This window comes from Typopeltis vanoorti, chromosome 15 (genome assembly GCF_054136105.1).
Source record: "Typopeltis vanoorti isolate ZY-2024b chromosome 15, IOZ_Tvanoo_1.0, whole genome shotgun sequence".
Classification (NCBI taxonomy): domain Eukaryota; kingdom Metazoa; phylum Arthropoda; class Arachnida; order Uropygi; family Thelyphonidae; genus Typopeltis; species Typopeltis vanoorti.
Genome location: NC_143563.1, coordinates 98,305,316 through 98,330,905, shown reverse-complemented (window position 1 = coordinate 98,330,905; position 25,590 = coordinate 98,305,316). Strand labels below are relative to the sequence as shown.

Genomic DNA, 25,590 nt, shown 5'->3' with positions numbered 1-25,590 from the left:
TATTTAACTCTTTTTTTTTTTTTTTTTCTTTTATCCTTCTCCTTTTAGTTTGACCAAGTGAATGGAAAACTGGTGCCGCTTCTGTAGCGATCGAAATGTCCGTCATCTGTCAGAATTTTGTGCAAAATGCATGGAAAAAAGATTTATGTTCAAATTGCTTTAAATCGTTAGGTGATCATGATGCCAAAGAGGTCAACTCCAGTTCTGGTAATGAGACGAACAGTCATCCAAACACCGAAACTTGTTCGAATTTTTTACCCACTCGGACTACTTGGAAAAATCTTCTTGACACTCGGAGTGAGACCGAAGCACAACCCTTTAAATTAGAAAATGGCTTTCATGGAAAACTGCTTACTATAAGTCCAGCAATAAATGGCGTTGAAAAGGACTGTGTAAATGGAGTGAAAACGTTAAGGGAACAGAATGGTCACACTCCAGTGTCCGCGTGTGGAAAAAATTTACAAAGTATTCTTAAAACGAATAAAAAGTCTGTTCCTCGAAAAAACTGCGTCGGTTTTAAAGAAGAAGAACCACTTGTTATCGGATATGGTGGTAGAGACTACGATGCAGATGAGGAGCTGTGGGAAGTGGCAGCATCAGACGAGGACGAAAATGACGGCCTGGAAGAAAGTGAAGAAGATAAAACTATATCAAAAATAACTCAGGAAAATACGGAGTTTAATTCCAGTAACATCAATCTACTTAATCACGAGGATAACGAATTAAAAAAGATACAAACTCTAACCACGGATGATAATAATAGAACAGCTATCTCAAAAAACAGCACTACCTCTCTCAGTTCAAAGAGTAAAAATATCTCATATCACGACGATGCTTGTTCTGTGGAGTGTGGGTGTGTTGGAAACCAAAATAGCGAGAAAGAGAAGTGTGCATTAATTTACGGAACAGCGGCAAGACATAAACTGAAGTCCTCTAACAAACCAAACGCAAAGTCGTTTTTTATGAAAGTCTGTTATGCCGAGCAGCAGGTAAACGAGCAAGCAACATCAGCCCTACGGGAGCCTCCAAAAGAAGCGACTTGCTTGGATGAATCTGACGTCGAAAGCAACGTATCCTCTCTTACTTCGCTCGGTAGTGAGACTGCGTCGGCTGCAGATGACCTTCATTCGTCTGACAGTGATGGCGTAAATCGAAAGAGAAAAATAATATGTAAAACTGCTGAACATTTGGAAGAATATCAGCCGGAAGAAAAACACCGCGAGACCACTGATCAAACAATTGATTCAGATGCGAAACTGGCAGCTGTTCTTGAATCATTCTCTGACGCAACGGATACGTCCTCATCGACTGGTAGTCCAAGAACGGGAAAAACAAACGCTCTCCAGTCAGCACACGAAAGCGATGTGCCAAACATGCCATTAAATAGCCTTCCGGAGTATTGTGCGCCGCAAACGTCCGTACTGCACGTTACTTTTTCGGACAGTAAAGAAAATAATATTGATATCAGTGCCCCTAATGCAGTCTATACGCCTGGTGCTGATCTGTTCGTTAATCGAGATAGCACATCGTCGTCAGATGAAGTGAGTAATGCAGTTGAATCTACGTTTACGAATTTTGTATCTTGCGGACTTTCTCCCGATTCAGGTGTTAATGTAGAAAATAGTGAAAAAGCATTCTCCGTGAATTCGGATATTAATGGAAATGAATCTCAGCAGTCCGAAAGAATAACTAACACAATAATAATTAAAAATGAAACTGCAAGAGACAAGCCCAAGATACCAGTTAAGCCAAAAAACTCGGGAATAATTCATTGCAGTGTTACAACCCTACCTTCATGTGAAAGTGAAGATTCGGTCAATGAACAACCAATTTACTATGACGTTACGCAACCTCGGTGTGAAAACGGTATTTTAACCACACCCGTAAATCATTATGCAGAGAGTAACATATATCAAGAAGTTGACAATAATTTATCATCAGATCAAAAGAATGAAGGCAGGGAATCAAAACTTGCAGCTTTGGCTATGGAATTGGAACAAGCAAGATATAGTGTAGTAAAAAGACAAGCTCCTGCTCCACCAAAAATTCCTGACCCACCTTCAGAAGAACCTCCAAACAGTTCACTCTCTTCTTATTCTTCTTCTGTGTCATCTCCTGCAGAAAATGTAGGCTCTCCACCAGTCAGATGTAAAACAGTGCCAATTAATCCAGTTTCTGAAACGTTTGCGTCCAATTCTCTCCCGGGTAGTACAGCAGACGGTACTAAAAGTTATTCTATTCAACCAGTAGCAAAATCGAAAAGTTCTTTCTTGTTATCTCAGTATTCTAAATATAAAATGTTTGCACTTGGCTCTGACGAAGGTTCGAAACCAAAAAAGAAATTTTCTTTAAAGAAACTCCTGAAGCTGAACAAAGATTCAGATGATTATCAGATGGATGCAAATTACCGAAATGCAAAAGCATGGAAATTAAGTGATTTTGATCGCTCAAAAAAACTGGAGATCCTTCATCCCATGGATCTCATTAACAGAGAGAACAGTTTCGAAAATCTTACTTTCATGGACCAAACTGAAGATTCGAATTTTATCAATGCAACTTATAATCCTCGCCTCTCTCAAGCCAGCCTAGATGCACGCAACTTTGATAATGAACATAGTGGAGAACCTGATCTACATAACGGATCGCATGGTATGGTATCCTTTCAGTGTGACACAAGCTCTCATAATGGCTGGCCAAAAGCACCAAGAAGTCATGCAGTAAGTTTTTTAAAGATTTTTTTTTTTTAAATCTGTATTGTTATATATTTATTGTAATGTAATATATATGTAAATATTTTGAACAAAGTAATTTGTGATTATTTCTTGATGTAAATAATTCGGCACCAATTTTTTTTTCTTAATTAGGTGCGCTTCGCAAATAAGATTCACTGATTAAATTCGTTTTATCTGTCGTCTGTACTTATGCAAATTTTTTTCTCTGCTTTGGCTGGACAAATTTTAATGAAATTCGGGATTTGGAATCCTTACCAAATCGAGCTATCGCAGTTTTCATTCCGATCTATTCGCAGGGACTAAATTGTTTCAAAATTATATAAATTAGCAATTTATTAATTAATTATCAATACATACATCTTCAAGGCCCACCTTTCCTAATTGGGTTGTGGGGGCAACAGCTGCAAGAGGAACTTCCAATGGTCACGATCCTCTGCCCCCAAGCTCAGGTGTTCTGGTGGGATTCCCAAACGTGTCCACCCAAGGTTTTGGATATAATCTATCCAGTGAGTCCTTGGCCTCCCACCCTCTCGCTTGGCAAAGAGGGCCTGCTGAGGGAGCCTCTCTTGTGGCATTTTGACCAGGTGCCCGTACCAACGTAACTGTGATCTCTCAACACGGAGAAGCAGCGGTTGAGTATTGAGGGTTTCTCGAATTGCAGAGCTTCTGACTCTGTCGAGTCTTGTCAGCCCCGCAACCCCTGGAAGGAACCTCATTTCAGCCGCTTGGATTCGTGTCATTACCCAACTCTCATGACCATAGGTGAGAGTTGGGTAATTATTATTATTATTATCACTATAATAATCAATAATTATAGTAATTAATAATTCCTGAAATTTTTGGATTTCTAATATCCAGTAAATTAATGTAATCTATTCTAACATTTTTGTTAATATTTTTTTTTGGGGGGGGGATTCAATAGGATGATAATTAAAGTATAGCTCGATGGAATTTGATACCTAGCATCGAAAGCGCTACTGAAATTCGCCCCACCTCACTTTTAGCTTAATTCGGAGAAAAATAAATAAATTATCTACAGTTTATAAGAAAATGATCATATCCGGTCACATGGTGCATTTTCGACCGTTAGCAGTGGCAAGAGCGTCTCCGCTCTCCCAGCCGTGGATTCGAATCTAACAGCGGTATGAATGTTTGTGAAAGCCCGCGTAAAGTGTACGTGATTTTCATTGCCTGTCAGATTACCGCTCTGCTCATGACTAAACATGGACTTGGAAAAGTTCCACGTTTGGTCTCCAGAGTGGGGTTTTACTCCATAGCTTACAGCACAGTATGAAAATATAGATTACCGGCCTTTCATAGGGAGGGATCAGGGTAGACGCTTGCTTTCTAGAGATATTTATCCATTATGATAGCAACTGAACCCGGAGATGTAGCATATGTATATACAGTAGGTAGTACTGTACGTGACCGTTTTTCAGTGGAAAAACTAGTCTAACTAAAACCATAAGTGAGGTAATGACCGACTACAAATTAGTAGTGATTCTAAATATCAAATTCCATCCAACCAAAGCGGATTTATTACTAATATTTCGAATCACTTATCAATGAAAATGGTCCGATTAAAATCAAAATTTGAACTAAGTAGACATTCTAAATGCTAAATTTTATTAACTTCCATTAAGCCACAGCGACATTCTCTCATTTCGAATTGTGTTGCCATTAAAAATGATCTGACTTAATCAAAGATTTAAACAGAGTAGACATATTTTTTACTAAACATTCTAAGTCCCAATTTTTTTTTAGTAAATTCATTTTTCGCCTGGCAAATTATGAGACCGAAGTGAAAGTTGAGAGGGCTCGATACATTTTTACAAGGTTTTCAAATACAGAATATCAGTAATTTTATTGATATTCTTATATAATCACACATTTTGTTAAATCCATTTAAAAATGACTCATGCTTGCCTTGTGTAACGCTACAACTCGCCTTATTTTATAATTGTGCAAATTTATATCCTTACTTGTTTAATTTACTTGAGTGGCTTGTAGAGAGTTGAGTCCAGGAAATGGCAGGTGACTAGTGGTATACCTCGGGTACACTACTAGTATCTGGAAATAATTTGACAAGAAATGTCCACTTGTTTTTTGATGATGCAAAATTGGGAAGAGTGGTAGTCAGTGAAGGTGATGTTGATATCTTGCAGATTACTTAAATATGCTGGCGGTATGGGCAAAGGTATATTGCTATCAGTTTAACATGACTAAGTGAAAGATGATGTACTTTGGGAGGATAAGATCACATGCTGTGTACTATAGCAATGGAATTGAACTGCAAGAAGTTGACGAGGCAAGGATCTTGGGGATTATTGTGAACAGAGAACTTAAGTTTAGAGGTCATATTGCAAAGTGGCCAAAACAGCACATGAAATTACAAGCAGGAATAGGGGATGTTATTGTTCCACTTTATAAGGCATTAAGAAGGTCTATTGTACACAGATCTGGTCACCTTGGATTCCTTGTTGATGTAGTGGTGGAGAGGATCCAGAGGAGTGACAAAGATTGTTGCAGGTCTGTGAACTGTTTCCTATGAGGAAACATTCCACATATCTGCAACAATATAATATGATAGAAGCATGTAAGTTATTAAAGGGTTTTATAGGATTGAAACTGATGACTTTTTTTTCTGTACAGTGCAGGAAGGGATACAATGAGGGGTCATCCCTGGAAATTGTATAAGAATGTTAACAAGGGTTTTAGGACTAGATTTTTTGCTTGGAAGGTGGTGAATCTGTGGAATGTGTTGCCAGAGGTGTTTGCGAGTGCTTTATCTGTGAATGAGTTTAAAGAGAAGCATGTTAGGTATTGTGTGAATAGTAGTTAGTGTGTCAGTGTGGGGTCTCCTGTGATGAGTCTTCTGACTCCATGGAGACACCATTATAATAATAATAAAACTTTATTTTGGCACTGTTTATGAAAAGTAAGAGAAGTACTTAGAGAAGATTCACAAAGGTGGTCAGTGGTCTTTGAAACGTGGAGTATAAGGAGAGAATGTAAGTTACAGAGCCTCGTGAATAGGAGGTGGGGGATATGATTGAGACATTTAGTCAGGGATTGTTATTGAATCGATATAGAGGAAATTTTTCATAGAATGGGGGAGGGGACAAGAGGTCATCGCCAGAAACTGTATAAGGATGGTGTGAGGAGTCGGTTCTTTGTATGGAGAGTGGTTGGTGATTGGAATGCATTGCCTGAGTGCATTGTGGGTGTAGACACATCGAATCAGTTAAGGCATGGTTGGAATGGCATTGTGTGCAATAGTGTGTACAGTCCGACCACAGAAGGGAGAGCTTTTGTTGGCAGACTGCCAAGAAGAGTGAATTCATGTTGAAGGGAAGAAAGAAATAAGCTGATGAACGAATTGGTCAACAACACGTGAAATCACGTGCTTTATTGGTAAAATTTTCCAACTTTTATACAAGCAAAATAGTTACCACTTTAAAAACTACAATGATCATAAAAGAGAATAATAATAAATTTAGTTTAATCCTTTATCCAAGTGTGTGTGCAAACCAAGTTTGCGCCTGAAAGTATCTTCAGGACTGGGGTAAAGTGGTACAACACCGGGCAACTCCTTGCAAAGGTGGAGCAAGCTACCAACACTCCTGTCTCAGTATCTCCCATAATGCAAAACACATCTCCTTGCGGATAGGAGGAGATGACTTTGCTAATGCCTTGGTATCTCCACTTGGACCTGGCTCTCACTGAAGAGACCTCAATAAAGGTCAAAACTAGTCTGAGTAGTGGCCCTTCCCTTAATGCATAACATTATACATCTCCACAAGGAGATGTGTTTTGCATTATGGGAGATACTGAGATAGGAGTGTTGGTAGCTTACAAGCCCATATTATGTATACTTAGTAAGCTTTTCAATGTAATTTTACATTCTAATTGACTGAATACATAAATTGGTTTGTGCAAGAGAAAGTTGCAAATTATTAGGGTGGATTTTTTAAAAAAAAATAAAAAGTTGAAAAATTTTTATGCTTTGATATTAAAAAAAATTACCACTTTTTAAAAAAAGAAAAAAAATAAAGATATAACATTACAGTTTGTAAATTAATTTTTAAAAATGCTAATAATGCTAATAATGTAAGCCTAACTTTTTTAGGTATGCTGAAACCAGTTGGTTATAAATAGGCTGGCTCTGTATAGTTGCATTAGGCCAATGATATCTGCATGTTTTGTCTCAGATGTACTTGCCAAGGCTATGTAGCATCAACATTACATTCTCATTTACTTGTAGAGTTCTAAGACCAATAATTACCAAATATAAGCATTAAAGCAAGTACATCCCAAGCCACTATTGAACTGTGCTATCAAATGTTTTCTAAAAATTAAAGTAGGCAAAATATGTTCTTTTATTTAAATTAAGGGGATATTAAATCCCACATTGTTTTAAAACCGAATAAGAAACTCAAAGATTGGAATCAGAGAGTTTCATTATATTTAAGTAAAAAAAATGTTCTATTTTTTTTACGTAGGGCCTTCTCCACAATAATGCTAACATTAATATTTGGTGTGGATAACCACAATAATGCTAACATTATATCCCTCTTCTGAATCCTGCATTACTTGTCTTCCACATTTACTTCCATATGTTTCCGTATTTTCTTTCTCTCGCTCTCTCTCTCTTTCTTACCATTGGTACTTTAATCATGTGACTTGTCAGGGTGATTGTCCTGGAATTTTTGCAGTCCATTCTGCTTTCATGTTTGTTGAACAGGCATTCATATTGATGGGAAGAAGGGTTGAACAGGCATGGGAAGAAGGGAAAGTACCAAAAGAATGAATAATATTAATTCTTCTTACCATGTAATGTTACACATCCCATAACACTGAATGCAAAATGGTTCATATTTGGTGTAGTTCATCTCTCATCATCGCATCACCATATTTCAGCATCCCCCATCCTTCAGGTTTTATTTGTAGAAAGTATTTTACCTTAGGTATAATAAATGTTAAAGATACCAAGCTATTTTAAACCTAGTTTTACTCCATTTCCCAAGTAAGCAAACAGACAAAAAAAGTCAAGTTTGCACCTGCAAGTGTTGCAAGTCTAGCTGACCCTGCACGTAGTGCAAGACCAAGGCAACTCATGGTAAAAGTAGAATAAGCTCTGATCACCAATCTTAATATTTACCCTTAATGCAAAGCACATCTCCTGGATGAGATGTATGATGCTTTGTATTAAAAGCAAGGGGCCACTACCCAGACCGGTTTTGACCTTTATTGAGGTCTCATCAGTGGGAGCCAGGCTAGAAATACCAAGATTTTAGTAATACAGAGCTTATAAGTTTATCATGAGTTGCCTTGGTCTTGCACTACGTGCAGGGTCAGCTAGACTTGCAACATTTGCAGGCGCAAACTTGATTTTTTTGTCTGTTTGCTTACTTGGGAAATGGAGTAAAACCAGGTTTAAAATACCCAGGTTTTATTGTTGTTGCTTTACAACCTCTTCTCTCAGTATATCCATCTCTTCTTCTGTGCATGACAGTGATATTTCCTTCCATTCATCTGTTAGCCTCCTTTGGACCTCCCTTTGTATTTGAAGAGTATCTTATCCATCTCTCTCTCTCTTCCCCCCCCCTGTGTTTATAAAGCTTCCATTCTTTGATATAAAATAGCAGTGAACTGTTTCCCTGTATGCTCTTTCCAGTCTGTCATTATCATAGTATAAATCTTCCATCGCAATCATCTATTTTCTAATTTTGTTTACTTATGTATCTCAGTTTTCTTCTCAGCATTCTTATAGTAACTGCCCAGAAAATGCTGCCTTCTGTTCACCAAGACTTCACAACTTCAACACCAACAAGAAAACAATATTGTCTTATTAGATCTACGCTTTGACAGAGTTCTTTATATATCCCTTAAAAGAATTTCTCCTTTTTTATCCTTTCTGTATTCTGTTCTGCTAAATGCATCTTTTGTTGTCAGCAGTGATGAGAACAAATGATTATCAATGCCACAAAATCCTCTCCCTTATTCCTAATACTTGTGGCATTCATAAACATAACAACCTTTGCCCCCAGATATATAACTTCAGACAAAGGATTGCAAACCTATAAATTACCAGTGCCACGTCTATGGACAAGTGGTTAAGAAGAGAGCCCCCACTGATACACTTCATGAACTACTAGAGGTTGCAGTCCTTGGGGAAAATATGTCGAACAGTTAGCATTCTTCTTTTTATCTATTTGTCTAATTTAGCATTAGCTTTAGTTGAATCATTCAACACCCATTTTCCTTTTTGCATTTCTGTCCTTGCCATTATCTAACACACTTCATTTTAGTATATATGCACCCCTATATTCACATCACTCTTTCCATAGCAACCTACGTGACATTCTCCCTGGAGATTTTCATCACTTCCCTAATACCATTTGAACCTTTTTATTTTTTTTTCATAACTCACTGCATTCTCTCTGTCAGCAAACTGTTTAACCTTTCACTATCCCCTCTCAATGAGATGAAATTTTCTTATGTAGTCATCTAAAAAACTTCCTTTGAACTTGTCCCAAATATCCAACAATTCCAGTGGATGTTATTTACTGTCATTGCTTGCCTTTTCAGTTCACCTTATCATACTTTGACTTATATCATTCTTCATTTATTTTGCTACTTCTAATGACACACATGTTGGGCTCCATTACAAATAGTTTGTGTCAACTAACACTAGCATTTTCTGCTGCTCTCCTTCACTTCTGTGCTTTATAACATCTCTCTCTTTCCACATTCAAATGCCCAATACTTCTTTCTCATTACAGAATGATCATGCAAAATGTTATCATGCTTTTTACTATTTCAACTTCTGACTACATTTCTTACGTTCATCCTTGCATTCTACTACCTCTTTTCTGCTTACCAATTCTAGCTTGCAGACACCACAGATAATTATTTACCTTCATCAATTCAACTAAATTTCACCTACAAAAAAAAGTTGTAACTACTACTACAACAGTACATTTAGGGTGGGCTAAATGTACTGTTGCACGCAGCACTTTTTCAAGCACTTCACTGCTTGAAAAAAAATGTTTTTTTCCTTTCACACTATGTCAGAAAATTCATTTCACTACCTCAAAAACTCACTTTCACAAACTTCATTACCACAGTGGAATTTGAACCAAGTTGATGACCTAAAAAGTTAGCCATTTACTGAATTTCCACTTCTGCCTTCTCTGTTCTCATCTTTATAATTCACAACTAGCACTTCCCACTTTTGCTTCTTTCACTGTCTCCTTTGCTCTCCCATTCTGCTACAATGATTCTTTCTGCATATTTGTGGCTATTTCCATTTTCCTTCTTTCTCCCTCTTGGTCTCACCTCATTATTGGACCTTACTATACCTCTTATAAGACTTAAGAATGATGGTGGATAGCAAATTTAGTTTAGGAATCATATAGTGAAAACAGTATAACTGAATTAATGAAAAGGACATTAACAGCAGGAATAAGAAATGCAGTGATAGGGCCTTGAACTCATCACATTTGGGCTACTGTGCACAGATCTACTTACTGGGATTTTGGATGATATAAAAATGCAGAGGATTCAAAGTACACAGACTGGCAGTGGCAGCTGCATAAGGGCTGCAGCCCCTCCAGTATGAAATGAAATTTCCTGTTTTATTATCACCGTTCTTAAATTTTTATATATTTATCTAAAATCTGCTATTTTCTTGTTTGTAATAAAATACTGCCTGATAGTATTTTATATAATTGATTTTGTAGCAATAGCTGTATTTTGCAATAATCAATGTTCTGTGCAGTACTGGCTAGTATACTCAATGCTGGAGCTGCATTTAGTGCAGACCGCACCAAACCGCTACCTAGTGGGGGTAACGCGTGATTTACGTGCAGTTCAGCTGGTAGCATTGTGGCCCAAGATACGTACTACATACACACCAACAACACAAATTAATGTCGTAGGTAAATATTTAATTGATATCTTTGTAAAAATGAATGAAGAGAAGAATTCTGTTAAATATTTCAAAATATAAAATTTTCACGCCTGGAACTACAGGAAAAACTTGAAATTAAAGCTTATGGGACATCAGAAGTTTACTAGGATTATTGAAGAAAAAAGAAATAACCTTCCTTCAATCAATCAGCAAGCATATTTTTTTTTTGGCAAAAAGGGCAAAATTTTTGAAACAGGATAATAATATAGCAACGAAAGAGGCGTGTAATTATATTATATGCCAAGCAAAAGAGTGATTTTGCTTCACAGAACACTTGTCTGCAACAAAATTGTTCTCTCCTTGTATTTTTCAAAATAATACAAATCAATTTCCAATTACTGAACTACAAGAAACTGTGGATGCATATCCAACTTTAGATAAAGAGCGACTAAATACAAAATTACTTGTTTTATATGAACAACCAGAATTTAAAAACTTGTCAGGACATACACAGATTTTCAATCCATATTGATTTTTTTTTTTTTTTACTTTTATTGCTACAGCCCCACTGCATACCAGACACTGAGCTGGCCTGGTTGGCTGAGTGGTTAGCATACCTGCTCTACAACCAACAGGTTGCAGATTCAGATCCTGCCTGTGGCATGGGTGTTTGTGATTGTCTTATGTTGTGTACTGCTATAACCTTCGATATGGTGCAGTATGACTTTTTCTGTCCTTGCACCATTTAAAAAAACCAGCCAATGAATTAGAAACTTTTATTCATCACTGGTTTCTGTATAGGTATGTAATTGCTAATACCGATTCTCTTCAGTTCCCTGCACATAGTCCAGTGAGGTATGGGTTGGAAATAGTCTTCATTAAATGCTGCAGTCAATTGCTGCACACAAGAAGTTGTCCATACAAACCTTCTCAGATGATGGTGATCTCGTTCCTGACAGATTTTTCTTAGGACCACATTTGCACCTCTTAAGCAATATGGGTTATTTTTCCACTTATTATACACCAGGGATATCTCGCCTTTTGAGAAACCAGTCAGCTCTGCTGCTTTTAAAATCATAGCTGCAGCCATACAGTCATCCACAATAAACCCATTATCGAACTCCGAAAGATCCTTTGTTTTCCCATTGTGATCAACATTATTGACAATTACTAACTAGCAACATTCTTAAATAGTTGCATAGAATACACGGTGATGCACGTGACCAAGTATTTTTCATATACACCATACAAGTAACGTTTACATACATCTGCATAAATAAAGCTTTCTAATTCAGTGGCCAGTAAATGGGCTCCAGGGGGAAATGTAGATAAAGGGGAAGATATTTTTGTCACATACAGAAAGAGGGAATAAGTAAATTTTTCTCATGAAGAATGATCAGTGCATAATTTCAGAGAGAAAGAGAGTTGTGAACATTCACTGTGTTCCCATTTCAATTCTTAAATGCAAGGTCTGGTTACCTGTAACAAGTTGGATTCAAATGTTTGGAAGTACATTAAAAATTTGTTTGCTAGCATGTTGTGTATTTGATAATATGAATAAATATCATCCAAGATTCTGTCTCCGAAATCCCCACAGAGTTTAGAAGAGTCTGTAGCTCTTCACAATGTTTGTGAAGAACTACAGCCCTATTTCATTCTTGACAACATAATTCATGGCATTGTAAATGCAATCTGTTTGCTGTTGTGGAAACATAAGCATAATATCATATTCATCCTTAATTAGTCAAACTATTTTAATATATGAAAAGAGACTGATAAGCAATTTGCACAGAAAAAGGCTCTTAAAGTGAATCCTGGGAGATTTCAGACACATCTCTCATGTCCTTCATGAACTATGATCTCATAGATCATGAAGGACATGATATATACATTTATTATATTTATTTATTATTTATTTATTATATTTATTTGTAAAATACATTTATTCAATGACAGGTATAATCATAATTTCTCTTCATTGTCTAAATCATGATTCAGAATTAATAATCATTGTCTTGCTACCATGATGATTATTGGAATATACAATGTACTAGTAGGCTCATAATAAGTTCCCAGAAAAATGATGTGCTTAATTTTTCCTTCTTCCTCTGATTTGGAATATATATATATATATATATATTTAAATAGTTTGATTTGTTTGTGTCCCAGAATTGACTTCACTTGGGGGGGGGGGGGTTCCAGAAAATGATGCATGAAATCCCTTTCCTTCCTATATGAAATCAAAGTAAAAAATACTTTTTAATTAAATAACGACAAGGAAACAAACTTTTGAATCATAATAGATTAAAGGGGAAAAAATGAATTATATTAATAAAACGTTTAAGCTATAAATCATCAATTGCCCACTGACTAATAGACAAAATGGAGACATTAAAACCCGTCTTACGGGAGGGGGGAGGGTATTTTTGTAGGGTATACCCTTAAAAGCTTATGCCGTGTAGGGGAGAAGAAAGAAACTGCATGCAATAACATTAAGAATGCTTTTGCCAAATAGGTATCAAAATGGAACTTTATATCGTTTTATATTCTATAATTAATTAGAGGCGGCATAAGAATATTGGGCAGAGAAGCGATTGGTCAGTAGTGTCACTAAATGGACTCGATTTTCCTAAAGGAGAAGATTGCCTTTTATTATACATTTTGTTCAGTGAGACAGTGTTCGCTTCAGTCAGAAAAATGTCTAGCCCCGGCGTTGGAATTAAGTGGTAAAACTTTTCTTTGGAGCACAAAAGTACTTAGGAGTCTTTTAAAAAAAATTAAATTCTTAGCAGCAAGACTGCGAGTGTGCTTGGGTTATTGGAAATTCAACAGCCTCTTATATAATTAAATCAGTGGTGAACCCAGAGGGGGGAGGCCAAGGGCCCTGCCCCCCAAAGAAAAAGGAAAAAATCTAGAAAATTTTTCAAAAATCTTTTCCTAATTAAATTTTTTTAAAAATTTATGTTGTGTCGTGTCTTCTATTTTTATACTACTTATGAATTTGCGATCATTGTAGATGTTCAGTCATAGGTGGTATGCGATGCCTAGTGTGTATTCTGAAATCTACTCAACTCCCCCCCCCCCAAGATTAAATCCTGAGTGCGCTACTGAATTAAATTAATATCGATTATAACTTAAATTACAGTTTGCTTTTTTTTTTTTTTTTTAAGTAGGTTCGTAACTTACTTTACCAGTTTTTAGCTCAAAGTTGGTAATTTGAAGCTATGAGAAGTACGAAACCATTAGAAATCAGAAACGGCGTGCATGCTTCCGAAGATGATGCTGCAACGGTTAGTGGTTACAGTGGTCTGCAGTCGATTTCAATTAATTGGACAAGTTGGAATGGGTAACAAATTAAGACCAAAATTAGTAATAGTTCGCACCTCCGGAGCCTCATAATGTGAAGTGGGAGGCCACTTAACTCTACACAGTCCGCCCAATTCCCCACTGCAAATATATTTCTTCTCGTAATTCCGTGTTCTATGGCTCGTTTGCATGTTTTGAGAGAGGAAAAAATATACCTCCATATGTATTGGCTACATATGGAGGTATATTTATACAGTGTTTACAGAGAAAATAACTGATGTGAGAAAAATGTGTTATATCCATTCCTGTTTCACTGTTAATTGTAAAAAAATTCAATTCTGTGTATTGAAATCAACCAGACCAACAATAACGCACTGAATAACTAAAACGCAATGCACCCCTTTCCCATACTGTGGGAGGCGTTATACTTACCTGTATTACATAATTCAATATAAGCATTATGTTCACTTGCATTTCTTCTGTTGATGGTTTTACAACAGGAGGGAGAAATAGAAAATTGAATGTCGGCATATTGGTATAGTTGCTTGTAATCAATAGGTAAATATCATTAACGTGCCTTAGTGATTTTCGTTATTCGTGGAAAATAAACAATGCTTATCAGATGATGAGTGTGTTGATTTTTTTTCGAACCAAAAAACTAATGTAATCGAAAATAACCAACACTGGCTTTATAGGTCGTAATAATTATTTAATAAACCTACTAGTTTCGCTACTTAAGCTACTGGATTATGAATGATTCCAGGTTGAATAATAACAGGAATTTTTAAAATTGCTAGATTATTAGCATTACTAATTACTATCATGAAGAGTTACACATTAATGATAATAATGTAGATTATAATTATGTTACATGCTTCACTTTTTCTGCTCTGTCAGTTTTTTAACAAATAGTATTAAGAAATAATTTCAAAAATTTTCCTTTTTTTAAAAAAATATTTTCATAAACCAATAAATAATGCAAAGTGGTGCATGTGCATTCATGCTTGAGAAGAAATGATTATATTCTAGTTTTCATATGTAGTATACCCTAGATAAAGAGTAATATAATTTCTTGGAAAGTATTATGTACTTTCCAACTGAGTAATAATAATAAGTTGCTACAAAATGTTGGGTTATATAGTTGATTTTATTTTGTTTTAGACTGTAGTCACTCCTCTGAATGCTGGACCTTTAAAGGCTCCATCACCCACCCCATCTCGTTCATCACAGTCTTCAATTGGTAGCACACCTTCTAGAAGTTCGAGATGTGGAGGCTTTCCAGTGAGACCTCCAAAGCCACCACCACCACCTCGTGCTAATTCTCTTTTACCTACTTCAAAAGTTAATGATGTATACAATTGTCCAAAGGCAAGCTTAGTTTATTATTACTGTATTTCAATTAATTGTTGTATTTATTCTTGCTCATTTAAAGTGAATGTGTGATCCTATTATCCAGTTCTCTGACATTTGAAAATTATGTTCAGATAATATATGATGTATAATATAAATATATACTGCTCAAAACAATTAGAGGATATTTTGGTTTTCTTGTAAATTATAAAGTTATAAAAATAATTTACAAATGTGTAAAAATTTATTTTAAAATATTCTTAATATACAACAGTGTAGAACACGCAACTGCATACAAAATCATGTTAAAATTCTGAAAATGTGTTTTAGCCGTATTGGCATGTGGGGGGTACAAAAGCATGCTTGTTGTACTCACTTCCACACTGCATAATTATTACTTCAGTTGTAAACTTGTCACCTACCACCCATTATTTTGTTAAAAATGGCAGAGCAACATGATATCTCGGAATCCATGGTTTGAGAGCCATTGGTCGATTAGAAGCTGAACAAACGCAACAAGTTGTTGCTCAAGTGTGCCGTGTATCTCAAAGCGTAATTTCGCGACTTTGGAATTGCTTTTTAGAAATAGGAAATGTTTGCTGGATCAGTATTTGTCATTACTTGCCAGAAGAACATGCCTGGGATGCTTTAGGTAGGTGCGTTTTTGCTGGACTGGTGCCACCATGATCGCTTCAAGAGAAATTGCTCTCAGAAGAGTGGGGAAACATCCCACAAGAACTGTTTTGATCATCTTATCCTATCCATGCAATCACGGTGTACTGCTGTTTTGCTGTTAATGGAGACCATATGCCCTATTAAAAATTAAAAGCATTTTTGGCTATTCTTGTTAAAATTATTTCATGCTAAAATGTATAATTTGTTAAGTTCGTAATAAATATTGATTATTTAATCAATATATCATCGATTACACCCTATCCATAAGTAAGAAATATTTATTCATGTATAAAATACCCAATAGTTATAATTATTTGCAGAAATTTATAATTATCCGACAAACTAAAATATCCCCTAATTGTTTTGAGTGGTGTATAATATAAATGCATAAAATGAAACAAAGTTCAAGAAAAATGTTTGAAGAAAAATGACCACAAGGTATGCCAAATAGAAATGAGTAAATGTAAAAAAGTAAAAAGAACAGAACTACCCTCAGTCAAAGTTTTAAGTATACTGGTTACAAGAAAAGTGAAGTTACAAGTACAGGTAACCCTCATATAATGCGGTACTTATACAACACGGTCTACAAATTGTAACCCTTGTTCAATACGGTTTCGATAAAAAAATACTGTATACAAATTGTAGTAACCCTTTATCTTTTCATATGTTTTTCACCGGGCGACTTAAAAATCAAATTTTATCTTATGTAAATTTGTGTCTGCCCATATCCTGCATGTAGTTATAAGTAGCGAATTTATATTAGGGAAAATACCCTTTAGCATGCATGTACGTAAACCTCTATTGTCTTCTTTTTCTGCCATTAAAAATCATAAATATTAATCTCAAGCTGAGCACTTTACTTTCTAGTGAGTAATATGTAATGCTTTTTTTATGTAAAAAATTTATTTTTATAGTAATGGCCACAAACTGCAACAAAAGGGAAAAACATTGAAAAGAAAATTAAATTCTCTCGAAGAAAAAAATTAAAATCTTGGATTGGTTGAAAAATGGAGAAAAACCAGTTGTTGCAAGGACTTTGAATTTAAATAAATCAACAGTTTGAACAATCAAAAAAAATGAACATAAAATCCAAGAAAGTGTTTATTTCTGGGTCAACGATAAGTAAAAGTTTCCAAAGATAGAATTACTCTGCTGTTTTGTAGTAATGCATCAGGTAATTACATGACAAAACCAATGTTTATTAACCAATCCTCAAATCCTCGTGCTATGAAAGATTAAATTATGCACTTTATTTTATTTTGCCTAAAACATTTATGCATTATGTGCAATGAAGTTTATGTACAATTCGTAATTTTTATAATTTTATACTATGTATTTGTTTCATAGTTTATGTTTTCTTAACTTACGTGAATTATTATTATCTGAGACCTCCAGGGAGTCAAGGACTCATCAAGGGAGGCTGTAAATTACCCAACCCAGCTATCATACCTATCCTTGAATTCATTCACACTAGATGCACTCATTACCCCTAAGGACAAATTATTCCACTCACTCATTGCTCTCTGGGAGAAAAACCTAGCTCTTACCCCTTTCTTGACTGCAAATAAATTTAACTTCCATGGATGCCCCCGTGTCCTCTCCCCACCTTCCATATGACGAAAAATTTCGTCAGTTGAAATGCAAAAGTTTATAGACCTCTATCATATCACCCCTCTTTCTCCTGTTAACCAGAGTCTGCAATCCACGTACTCGCAATCTGTCCTCATAATCTAAATCCAATAATCTTTGTAACTCTTCTTTGCACCCTTTCCACAGCTTCTTTATCTCCTTGGAACCTGGGAGACCAAATCTGTGCACAGTAGTCCAAGTGTGGTCTTATCAAAGCCTTATTTTTACATGTCAAGGTTCGCTTCAACATAGCAATTATCCTCTGAGTTGTATTTGCAACTTTTGCTATGTGACCTTTGAACTTTAAATTCTTATCCACCAATACACCAAGATTCCTTGCCTCTCCAGTTTCTTGTAGTATAACCCTGCTAATATAATATGCCGCTGGAACTCTAATCACGCTAAAGTGCATAACTTTACACTTGCTAACATTAAGCTGACAGCCATTTTCATTTACCCAGATTTCCAGTCTATTCAAATCATTTTGTAATTGCTGAATATCAGTAGCATCCCTGATTGCCCTTCCTATCTTCGCATCATCAGCAAACAATTGCAAATCTGATGATAGACCCTGCTTGATGTCATTAATGTATAGATTGAACAATAATGGCCCAAGGACTGAACCCTGAGGTACACCACTGGTTTCCTTAAATCTGGGGCAGATTCACACCCACTGTATACCACTTTTTGATATCTGTCTGTCAACCATCCCCTGATCCAAGTTACACAACAGCATATCATGTGGTATCCTATCAAATGCCTTAGAAAAATCCAACATTATCATAGTGTATACATTTCCTTTATCCAACTCGGCCATAACATTGTTATAAAATATGAGCAAATTGCTAAAACGTGACTTTCCTTTAGTAAACCCATGTTGTTTCCTGCAGAGTATAGAATGCTTGTTTATCCATTTCTGTATGCGAGTTTTTACCAACTTCTCTAAAATCTTCACTACCACACCAGAGATAATAATAGGTCAGTAGTTAGACACATCAATTTTTGCACCACCTTTGTGCAATGGAACTATCATACATTCCTTCCATTCCTGTGGTATCATTCCTGAGCTGAGACTCAAGTTATACAAATGTGTGAAAAGCCTAGCCAATTCAGCTGAACATTCCTTTAACAAATGGGCAGATATTCCATCTGTCCCTATTGATAAATTCTTATCCAGGTATGCAAGAGCTCTTCAACCTCATTTTCATGGACCTCTAACTCTTCATCCAACATAGCAGTAGCACCATGCACCATGCTACATACACCTGGTTGATATATCTTAGCAAAGTGAGCACTCATTAACTGAACGATCTCCTTAGCTTCCGACACTCATGTACCATCTGCATTCAATAAAGTTATTCTTCCACATTCATTCTTTCTTTTGCTTGCGACATAACGATAAAATTCTTTTGGATTGCCTTTAGCTTGCGTGGCCAATTTCTTTTCATACTCTGTTTTAGCTTTTCTCACAATACTCGTTACTTTTCTGGCCTGAGCTTTATATATTTCATAACTCCTCTCACTGTTATTATCACGATATTCCTTCCACATCATCTTCTTCTTGTGGATCTCTAGCTTAATAAGGCTGCACATCCATTTCACTTCCAACTTATTTATTCTTCGAACACTAGGGATACAATTAAATTAAAAAAAAAAAAATTGTTGGATATGTCGTTGTTTATATAATTTAAAAAAAAAAGATTTCGGAACATAACCCTATTTTTTTCTATGAGTCTCACATAATGTGATCTATATAACGCGGAATTTCTACGGAACCTAACACCTGCATTATACGAGGGTTACCTGTAATGAAAAACAAATTTGCAGTTTAGTAAAGTGCAAATTCAAGGCTTAATAATGGTCTTGAATGTATAATAATAAAATAAATTAAAGAGATTCCAAGAAATTATATTCTTGATTTCATCCTTTATCCAAGTGTAAGCAAACAAAGTTTGCACATGAAGTAATTTCATGACAGGGCAACTCGTATGTGGAGGCTAATGACTTTGCATTAGTTGCCTTAGTATCCCATAATGCAACTCACATATACTTAGACATGTATAATGCTATGCATTATGGGAAGGGTCATGACCGATTTCAACCTCTATTGACGTCTCATCACTTCTGCATTACTTCAACCTCGGCATTACTTCTGAGTCTGGCTCCCACTGATGAGACCTCAATAAAGATCGAAACTGGTCTGGGTAGTAGCCCTTCCCATAATGCATGGCATTATACATGTCTGTAAGTATATATGCATTGCATTATGTGATGCTAAGGCAATTGATATGAAGTCATTAGCCTCTATGCACGAGTTGCCCTGTCATGAAGTTACTTCATGCACAAACTTTGTTTGCTTACATTTGGATAAAGGATGAGACCAAGAATAAATTTCCTGGCATCTTTAATTTATAATATAACCAAGTGTAAAAACTTTCAACAGCCTTGAACGTGCTATGAAATGTATAACTCTAAATTTTAATTCAAACATAATGTTTACTATGTAATGTTAATGAAGCAGTGTTCACAAATGTGTATCAGTACTGTTAGGGAATATTCATGTCCTGTGCTCATTCACTCGGTACATTGTACTGATCGGAAAGGTGTCTGTTCAGAAGACTCAGTATGTGTTTCTGTATTCTCACTTTGACAGTTGTATCTGTTCAGTGCCATTTTTAGCATATGCATGGAACAGAAGCATCTAATTACAAAACAGTTACTTTGGATGTAGTGAAACGGAAATTTTTTAAAATTGGAAATTACCGGGGATGGTTCAGTCAAGCCAACTAGGTGACAGGAGAGAATGGGTGATAAGACAGATGGACAACATGTCTGTAAGGATATGTGCCCGTCCTGGAAGACAACACAGTTAAGTCAAAGTTTAAAAAGACTTTCTTACATGACAGTTTAGCTCTTTTATCATAATTTATGTGTAAGGTCCAAGTTTCAAATTATTTTATTGTACATAAAATAACATTCTTCTGACAGGGAAAAAAAAAATTACAGAATGTTCCCATTAGTTCCAAGTCTTAAAAAGTATTAACGACATATAAAATGAAGTGAATCTTGTTACACATATGAGACAAAATTTGTATACTCCAAACTCTTGTTGTTAGTTCTGGTTTCATATGCCTCATTGTTTCATACCAATTCCACATCTCGTTGGGTATCGTGGCAGATGTGCTCATCCTCTACCACATGCAGAGCATCCACTTATATAAGTTTTATATAAATAATCTCCAGCATCAAGATTTATGAATTTAGTATAGTTTATTTTATTTTTTTTGTTTGTGTTTTTTTTTTTTTTTTCCAGCTGGTCCAAGAACAATTCAAATGCTTCCACAACATGACTGAGAGGAACAAAAGCCAGTTCTATGGCAATTGGCATCCATTTTTTTACTACTTTCATCTTGATATTGTATTGGTTCTGAAGCCCAACACACTGAACTTTCCAGTGTGTTGACTGTCAAAAATGAAACCGGCACAGACATATCTGGGCATGGGAAAACCCATTATAACAAGCATTTCTAATGGCTTTTCCAAATTCATAATTTATTGTCATCTTTGTATGTTTGGAATTTACATTTTTCTTGCTGTTTCTACAAGTTATAAAATAAGCCTTTATAAAATTTTCAAATAATTCTCTTCTTGTTTATTCTGCATTGTATAGAAGAGGAAAACTGTCCCTACCACTTGTCCATGCACCACAAAACTGGTAAAAAAAATATATATAAATAAATAAAAAAATACTTGAAAGGTTTCATTATACCACACATTCCAGGTAATGGAGGATGGTAACAAATATTATGATTCTGTTTAGAATGTCTCCCTCCTAGTCAAAATTTATATTGTTGTTGTGTAAAAGAAAGTGATGGCCAGCTATTGTACTTGCATAAGGTGAAACTATCTGTAAGTCTGATGATGCACAAATAATAAATAAAAGAAATGCAGAAATCATTCTGCATTTCTACTACATTGTAAACTATAATTCATGATAAGCAGAAAACTTTACAATATTATTTGAAGTACATAGTAAGCTATACTGTAAATTCTTGCAAATTATTAAAAGGCAATAGTATTTAGAAACATTTGTGATTAGAATATTAATTATATCTACTTTCAGATTCTTGAAAGTGTATGACCTAATTTCACTGTTTTGTATATTTCTATCTAAGGCAGAAGACTATCACAATAATCTCTATCCACAGGATGCTGTATTAAAGTAAATAATTCACCTGTGAATAATACAAAGACCTGGAAAACTCTGGACTAACATTCTTATTTTTGCATAATAAATTCTATTAATAATAGTGCTTTACTTTATTTTCTCAATGAGAGACAGCGGTTCCTTTTCATATTGCTCTTCAATATGGCAACGTAAATATTTATTTGTTTAAGTAATCAACAGTAGCATTCCTTTTTTGCCATTTAAGTAAAATGGTATTGTTTTGCTCATTTATGATCTTGCCTGCCAAAACTGAACATGTACTTCTTAATATATATTATTTATTTATATTTAGCAACAAAAGCTGCCATGTGAAAAATAAAGCTAAATAAATAAAATCGTACATGTACAACTTACAACGTATTTGTATGAAATCTTTAAAACTGAGTATCAATTTAACTTTGAAATCTTTAGCATCTTAACATCAACTTGTGACTGAGGTGAGTAAACCATTGGGACAGCAAGAATTAAAATGTCCAGCAGTTGACACTTCATTGAAATAAAATTTTGAGACCACATATACTTAATTCATAGGACCTTTATTGTAGAAAACAATATTCTCATCAATCCACTCAGTTCTGAAGGGGTATTGTGCTGCAGCCCTATGTGCATATATTTTTCATGTATAATGTCATGAAAGCACAAGAGTTAAATATTAGTTAAATTCCTTATTATGCAAATAACAGCTAAGATGCAAATAACCATTATAAGTGCTTTCCAGCTGAAGATAATTAGCCTAGTCTCATGTAGAGGTGGCAAGATTTTTCTCCACCTGGAAGCTTGAAATTTCCATTTTGCCAAACAGACACATGATTTGTAGACCTGACAATCAGTAACAATACAGTGATTTAATAACACACTACTATCCTTACTCATATGGGCCTCACAGTCTTAGATCATTAAATAAATAAATCTGAATTCTGTTGGTCACTCCAAATATTGCCACTAGATTATCATTTAACTATCTTTTTTTTATTCTTTATGTGCAAACTCAGAAAATCTCAAAGGAATAGAACCTTTATTTCTAACATCAACAAGCATATATGAGCTTCAAAATCAGTGGTTGAACACCTTCTAGATGCTCTTTTATTTGCAAAGTAGACCACAGTTATTCTAACAGGGAAAATGTTTATAGAGTTCTGTATATAGACTATGTTTCATTTTCAAACTTTTTTTTTCGTTGTTAATCTATACACCATGCTGTCCTTATAAATAACTGGAAGTATCAACAAGAATTAAGTTATATAAGTTATATAAATTGTTTCTCATCTGCAGAATTAAAATTGCAAACATCATAAGCAATAAATCATTTTATTAAAAACTATGATTACATATTATCAATCAGAATGTATTTAAAATATTTGTCGATTACTGTATTAATTAAATAACATTCATCACTAACAGGCATCCAGACCAGATCTCTTACTACTCTTGACAGAAACCCAAATTATGTAAAGCTACATCTATAAATATAGATGTTATGATACAGATGCTTTGAGGCTAGCAGAACAAAATATACAATTGGGTGCTGCTATAGACCAGGTGATGGAATAGATAGTGGAGATAGTATGCATAAGTAAATAGGAGAAATGAGTGGAAGGAGGGTAATTATTATGGGAGATTTCAACTATGGTAACATTGATTGGAAGGAGGAGAGGACACGTGGGAGGAAGGATTTGGATTTTATGTGGTTATTAAGGGATAACTATCTGCGACAGCATGTAATGGAAAATACTAGGAAGAGAGTGCTTGACCTAGTAATTGCATCTGAGGATTTGACTGTGACGAATATGACCACATTGCCACCAATTAGTGAGAGTGATCATTAGGTGTTAAATTGGGAGGTGGCTAAAGGTGTGGAATTTACAATTAAGACAGGGTACATGTGGAATTATTGGGCTGGTAAGTATGACAAGCTTAGGAGTTTGATTGGTTCAGTGCTATGGCATGTAAAACTGCAAGGGCTGGATGTTGATAGTGCATAGGAGACGGTTAAGAAGTGTTTGCAGGAGGCATTAGCTGACTGTATACCTAGAGTCTGAATAATAAATCAAGTAGGGATTAAATGGATGAATAACACCATTAAGCTTGAGCTGCAAAAAAGGAAACTACTGTGGAGGGAATTTAAGGAGAAAGGTGATCTGCAGGCACATGAACGGTATAAAGCCCAGGCCAGAAGGGTAACAAGTGTGATAAGAAAAGCAAAATCAGATTATGAAAGAACATAGCCATGCAGGCTAAAGAGAATTCCAAACAGTTTTTTTGGTATGTTGCAAGTAAAAGAAAAATTGTATACGGCAGAGTGATTTTAAAGAATGCCGATGGTAGGGAGGTAACCGAATCAGTTGATATGGTAGAATTACTGAGTGAGCACTTTGCAAGAGTATGTCATCCAGGTGGTGACATTGCAGAAATGGAAGAACCAACAGCTTATACAGGAATTGTGGTGAATGAAGTGGAGGTGAATAATCTATTACAAAATCTCAATGTCAATTCATCTGCAGGATTGGATGGTATATATACCAGCTCGTGTCGTACAAGAAGCAGCTAAAGAATTAGTGCCTTTGACCATTTTGTTTAATTTGAGTCTCGGGTCTGGGTTAGTCCCAAGGGGGTGGAAAGAGGGGAAAAATAGTTCCACTGCATAAAGGAGTTTCCAAGACTTGAACTGGATAAGGGTAACTGCTGTTGAAAATTACTGGCCGATCAGCATATCAGGAATTGTTGTCATGGTCTTGGAGAAAATAGTCAAGAGGAAAATATAAGATTGGATAGATGAAAATGGGATACTGTATGGGGGACAGCATGGTTTTGTGAAGGGTAGATCATGCCTCAGTAACTTGCTCACGTTCTATAACACAGTGACGGCTGAACTGGATAAGGGTAACGGGTTTACAGTAATTATACTGGACCTTGCTAAAGCCTTTGATAGGATACCACATGGAATCCTAATCAGTAAACTGCAGCATATGAAAATGGATATAGGGTTGGTGAGATGGATAGGAGGGTGGTTGATGGAGAGATATCAGAGAGTGGTTTATTCAGGAGTAGAGTCCAAAAGATGGCCTGTGACTAGTGGTGTGCCGCAGGGTTCTGTTCTTGGATGACTACTAATTAATTTGTTAATTAACAATATAGGAAAGGATCTGAGAGGAACTGTGCATCTATTAGCGGATGATGCAAAGTTGGGTAGAGCAATAGTGAATGCTCAGAATGTCAAAATTTTGCAGGATGATTTGGATAGTTTGGAGGACTGGGCTAAGGATGTCAATTTAATGTGGAAAAATGTAAGGTTTTGCATTTTGGGGTGAAAAGATTAGCAGCAGTATATCACATTGGTGGATAGGGAGTTGAAGTTTAAGGGACACATCGCAAAAGTGGCAAAATCAGCTCATCAAATCACTTGGTTGCTGAAAAACACTTTAATGAGCAGAGACAAGCAGGTTATTGTTCCTCTTTATCGAGCCTTGATAAGACCCTATCTAGACTACTGTGCCCAGATATGGGTGCCAGGGTTTCTTCTTGATGGGGAGGAGGAGAGGATCCAGAGACGAGTGACCAAGATGATAGCAGGACTATGGAATGAACCTTATGAGAACAGGTTGAAGATTTGTGGGCTGCAGAAATTGGTTGATAGGCGGAAAAGGGGTGATATGATTGAGACATTCAAATTACTGAACGGTTTCTATAAGATTAATAAAGAAGATATGTTTGAGAATAGGACTGGTGGTGGGAGGACTAGGGGCCATCCATGGAAG

General features: G+C 35.6%; 1 protein-coding gene across 1 annotated transcript in view; it reads left to right on the top strand.

The window, feature by feature from the left end:
- Positions 1 to 95: 95 nt before the first annotated feature.
- The window catches only part of LOC150099020 (uncharacterized), a 119,001-nt gene continuing 93,506 nt past the window's right edge, over positions 96 to 25,590 (top strand). The window contains exons 1-2 of the mRNA XM_090405793.1: positions 96 to 2,717; positions 15,115 to 15,321. Coding sequence (XP_090261919.1) covers positions 96 to 2,717; positions 15,115 to 15,321 — 2,829 coding nt within the window. The remainder of the gene's footprint in view (positions 2,718 to 15,114; positions 15,322 to 25,590) is intronic.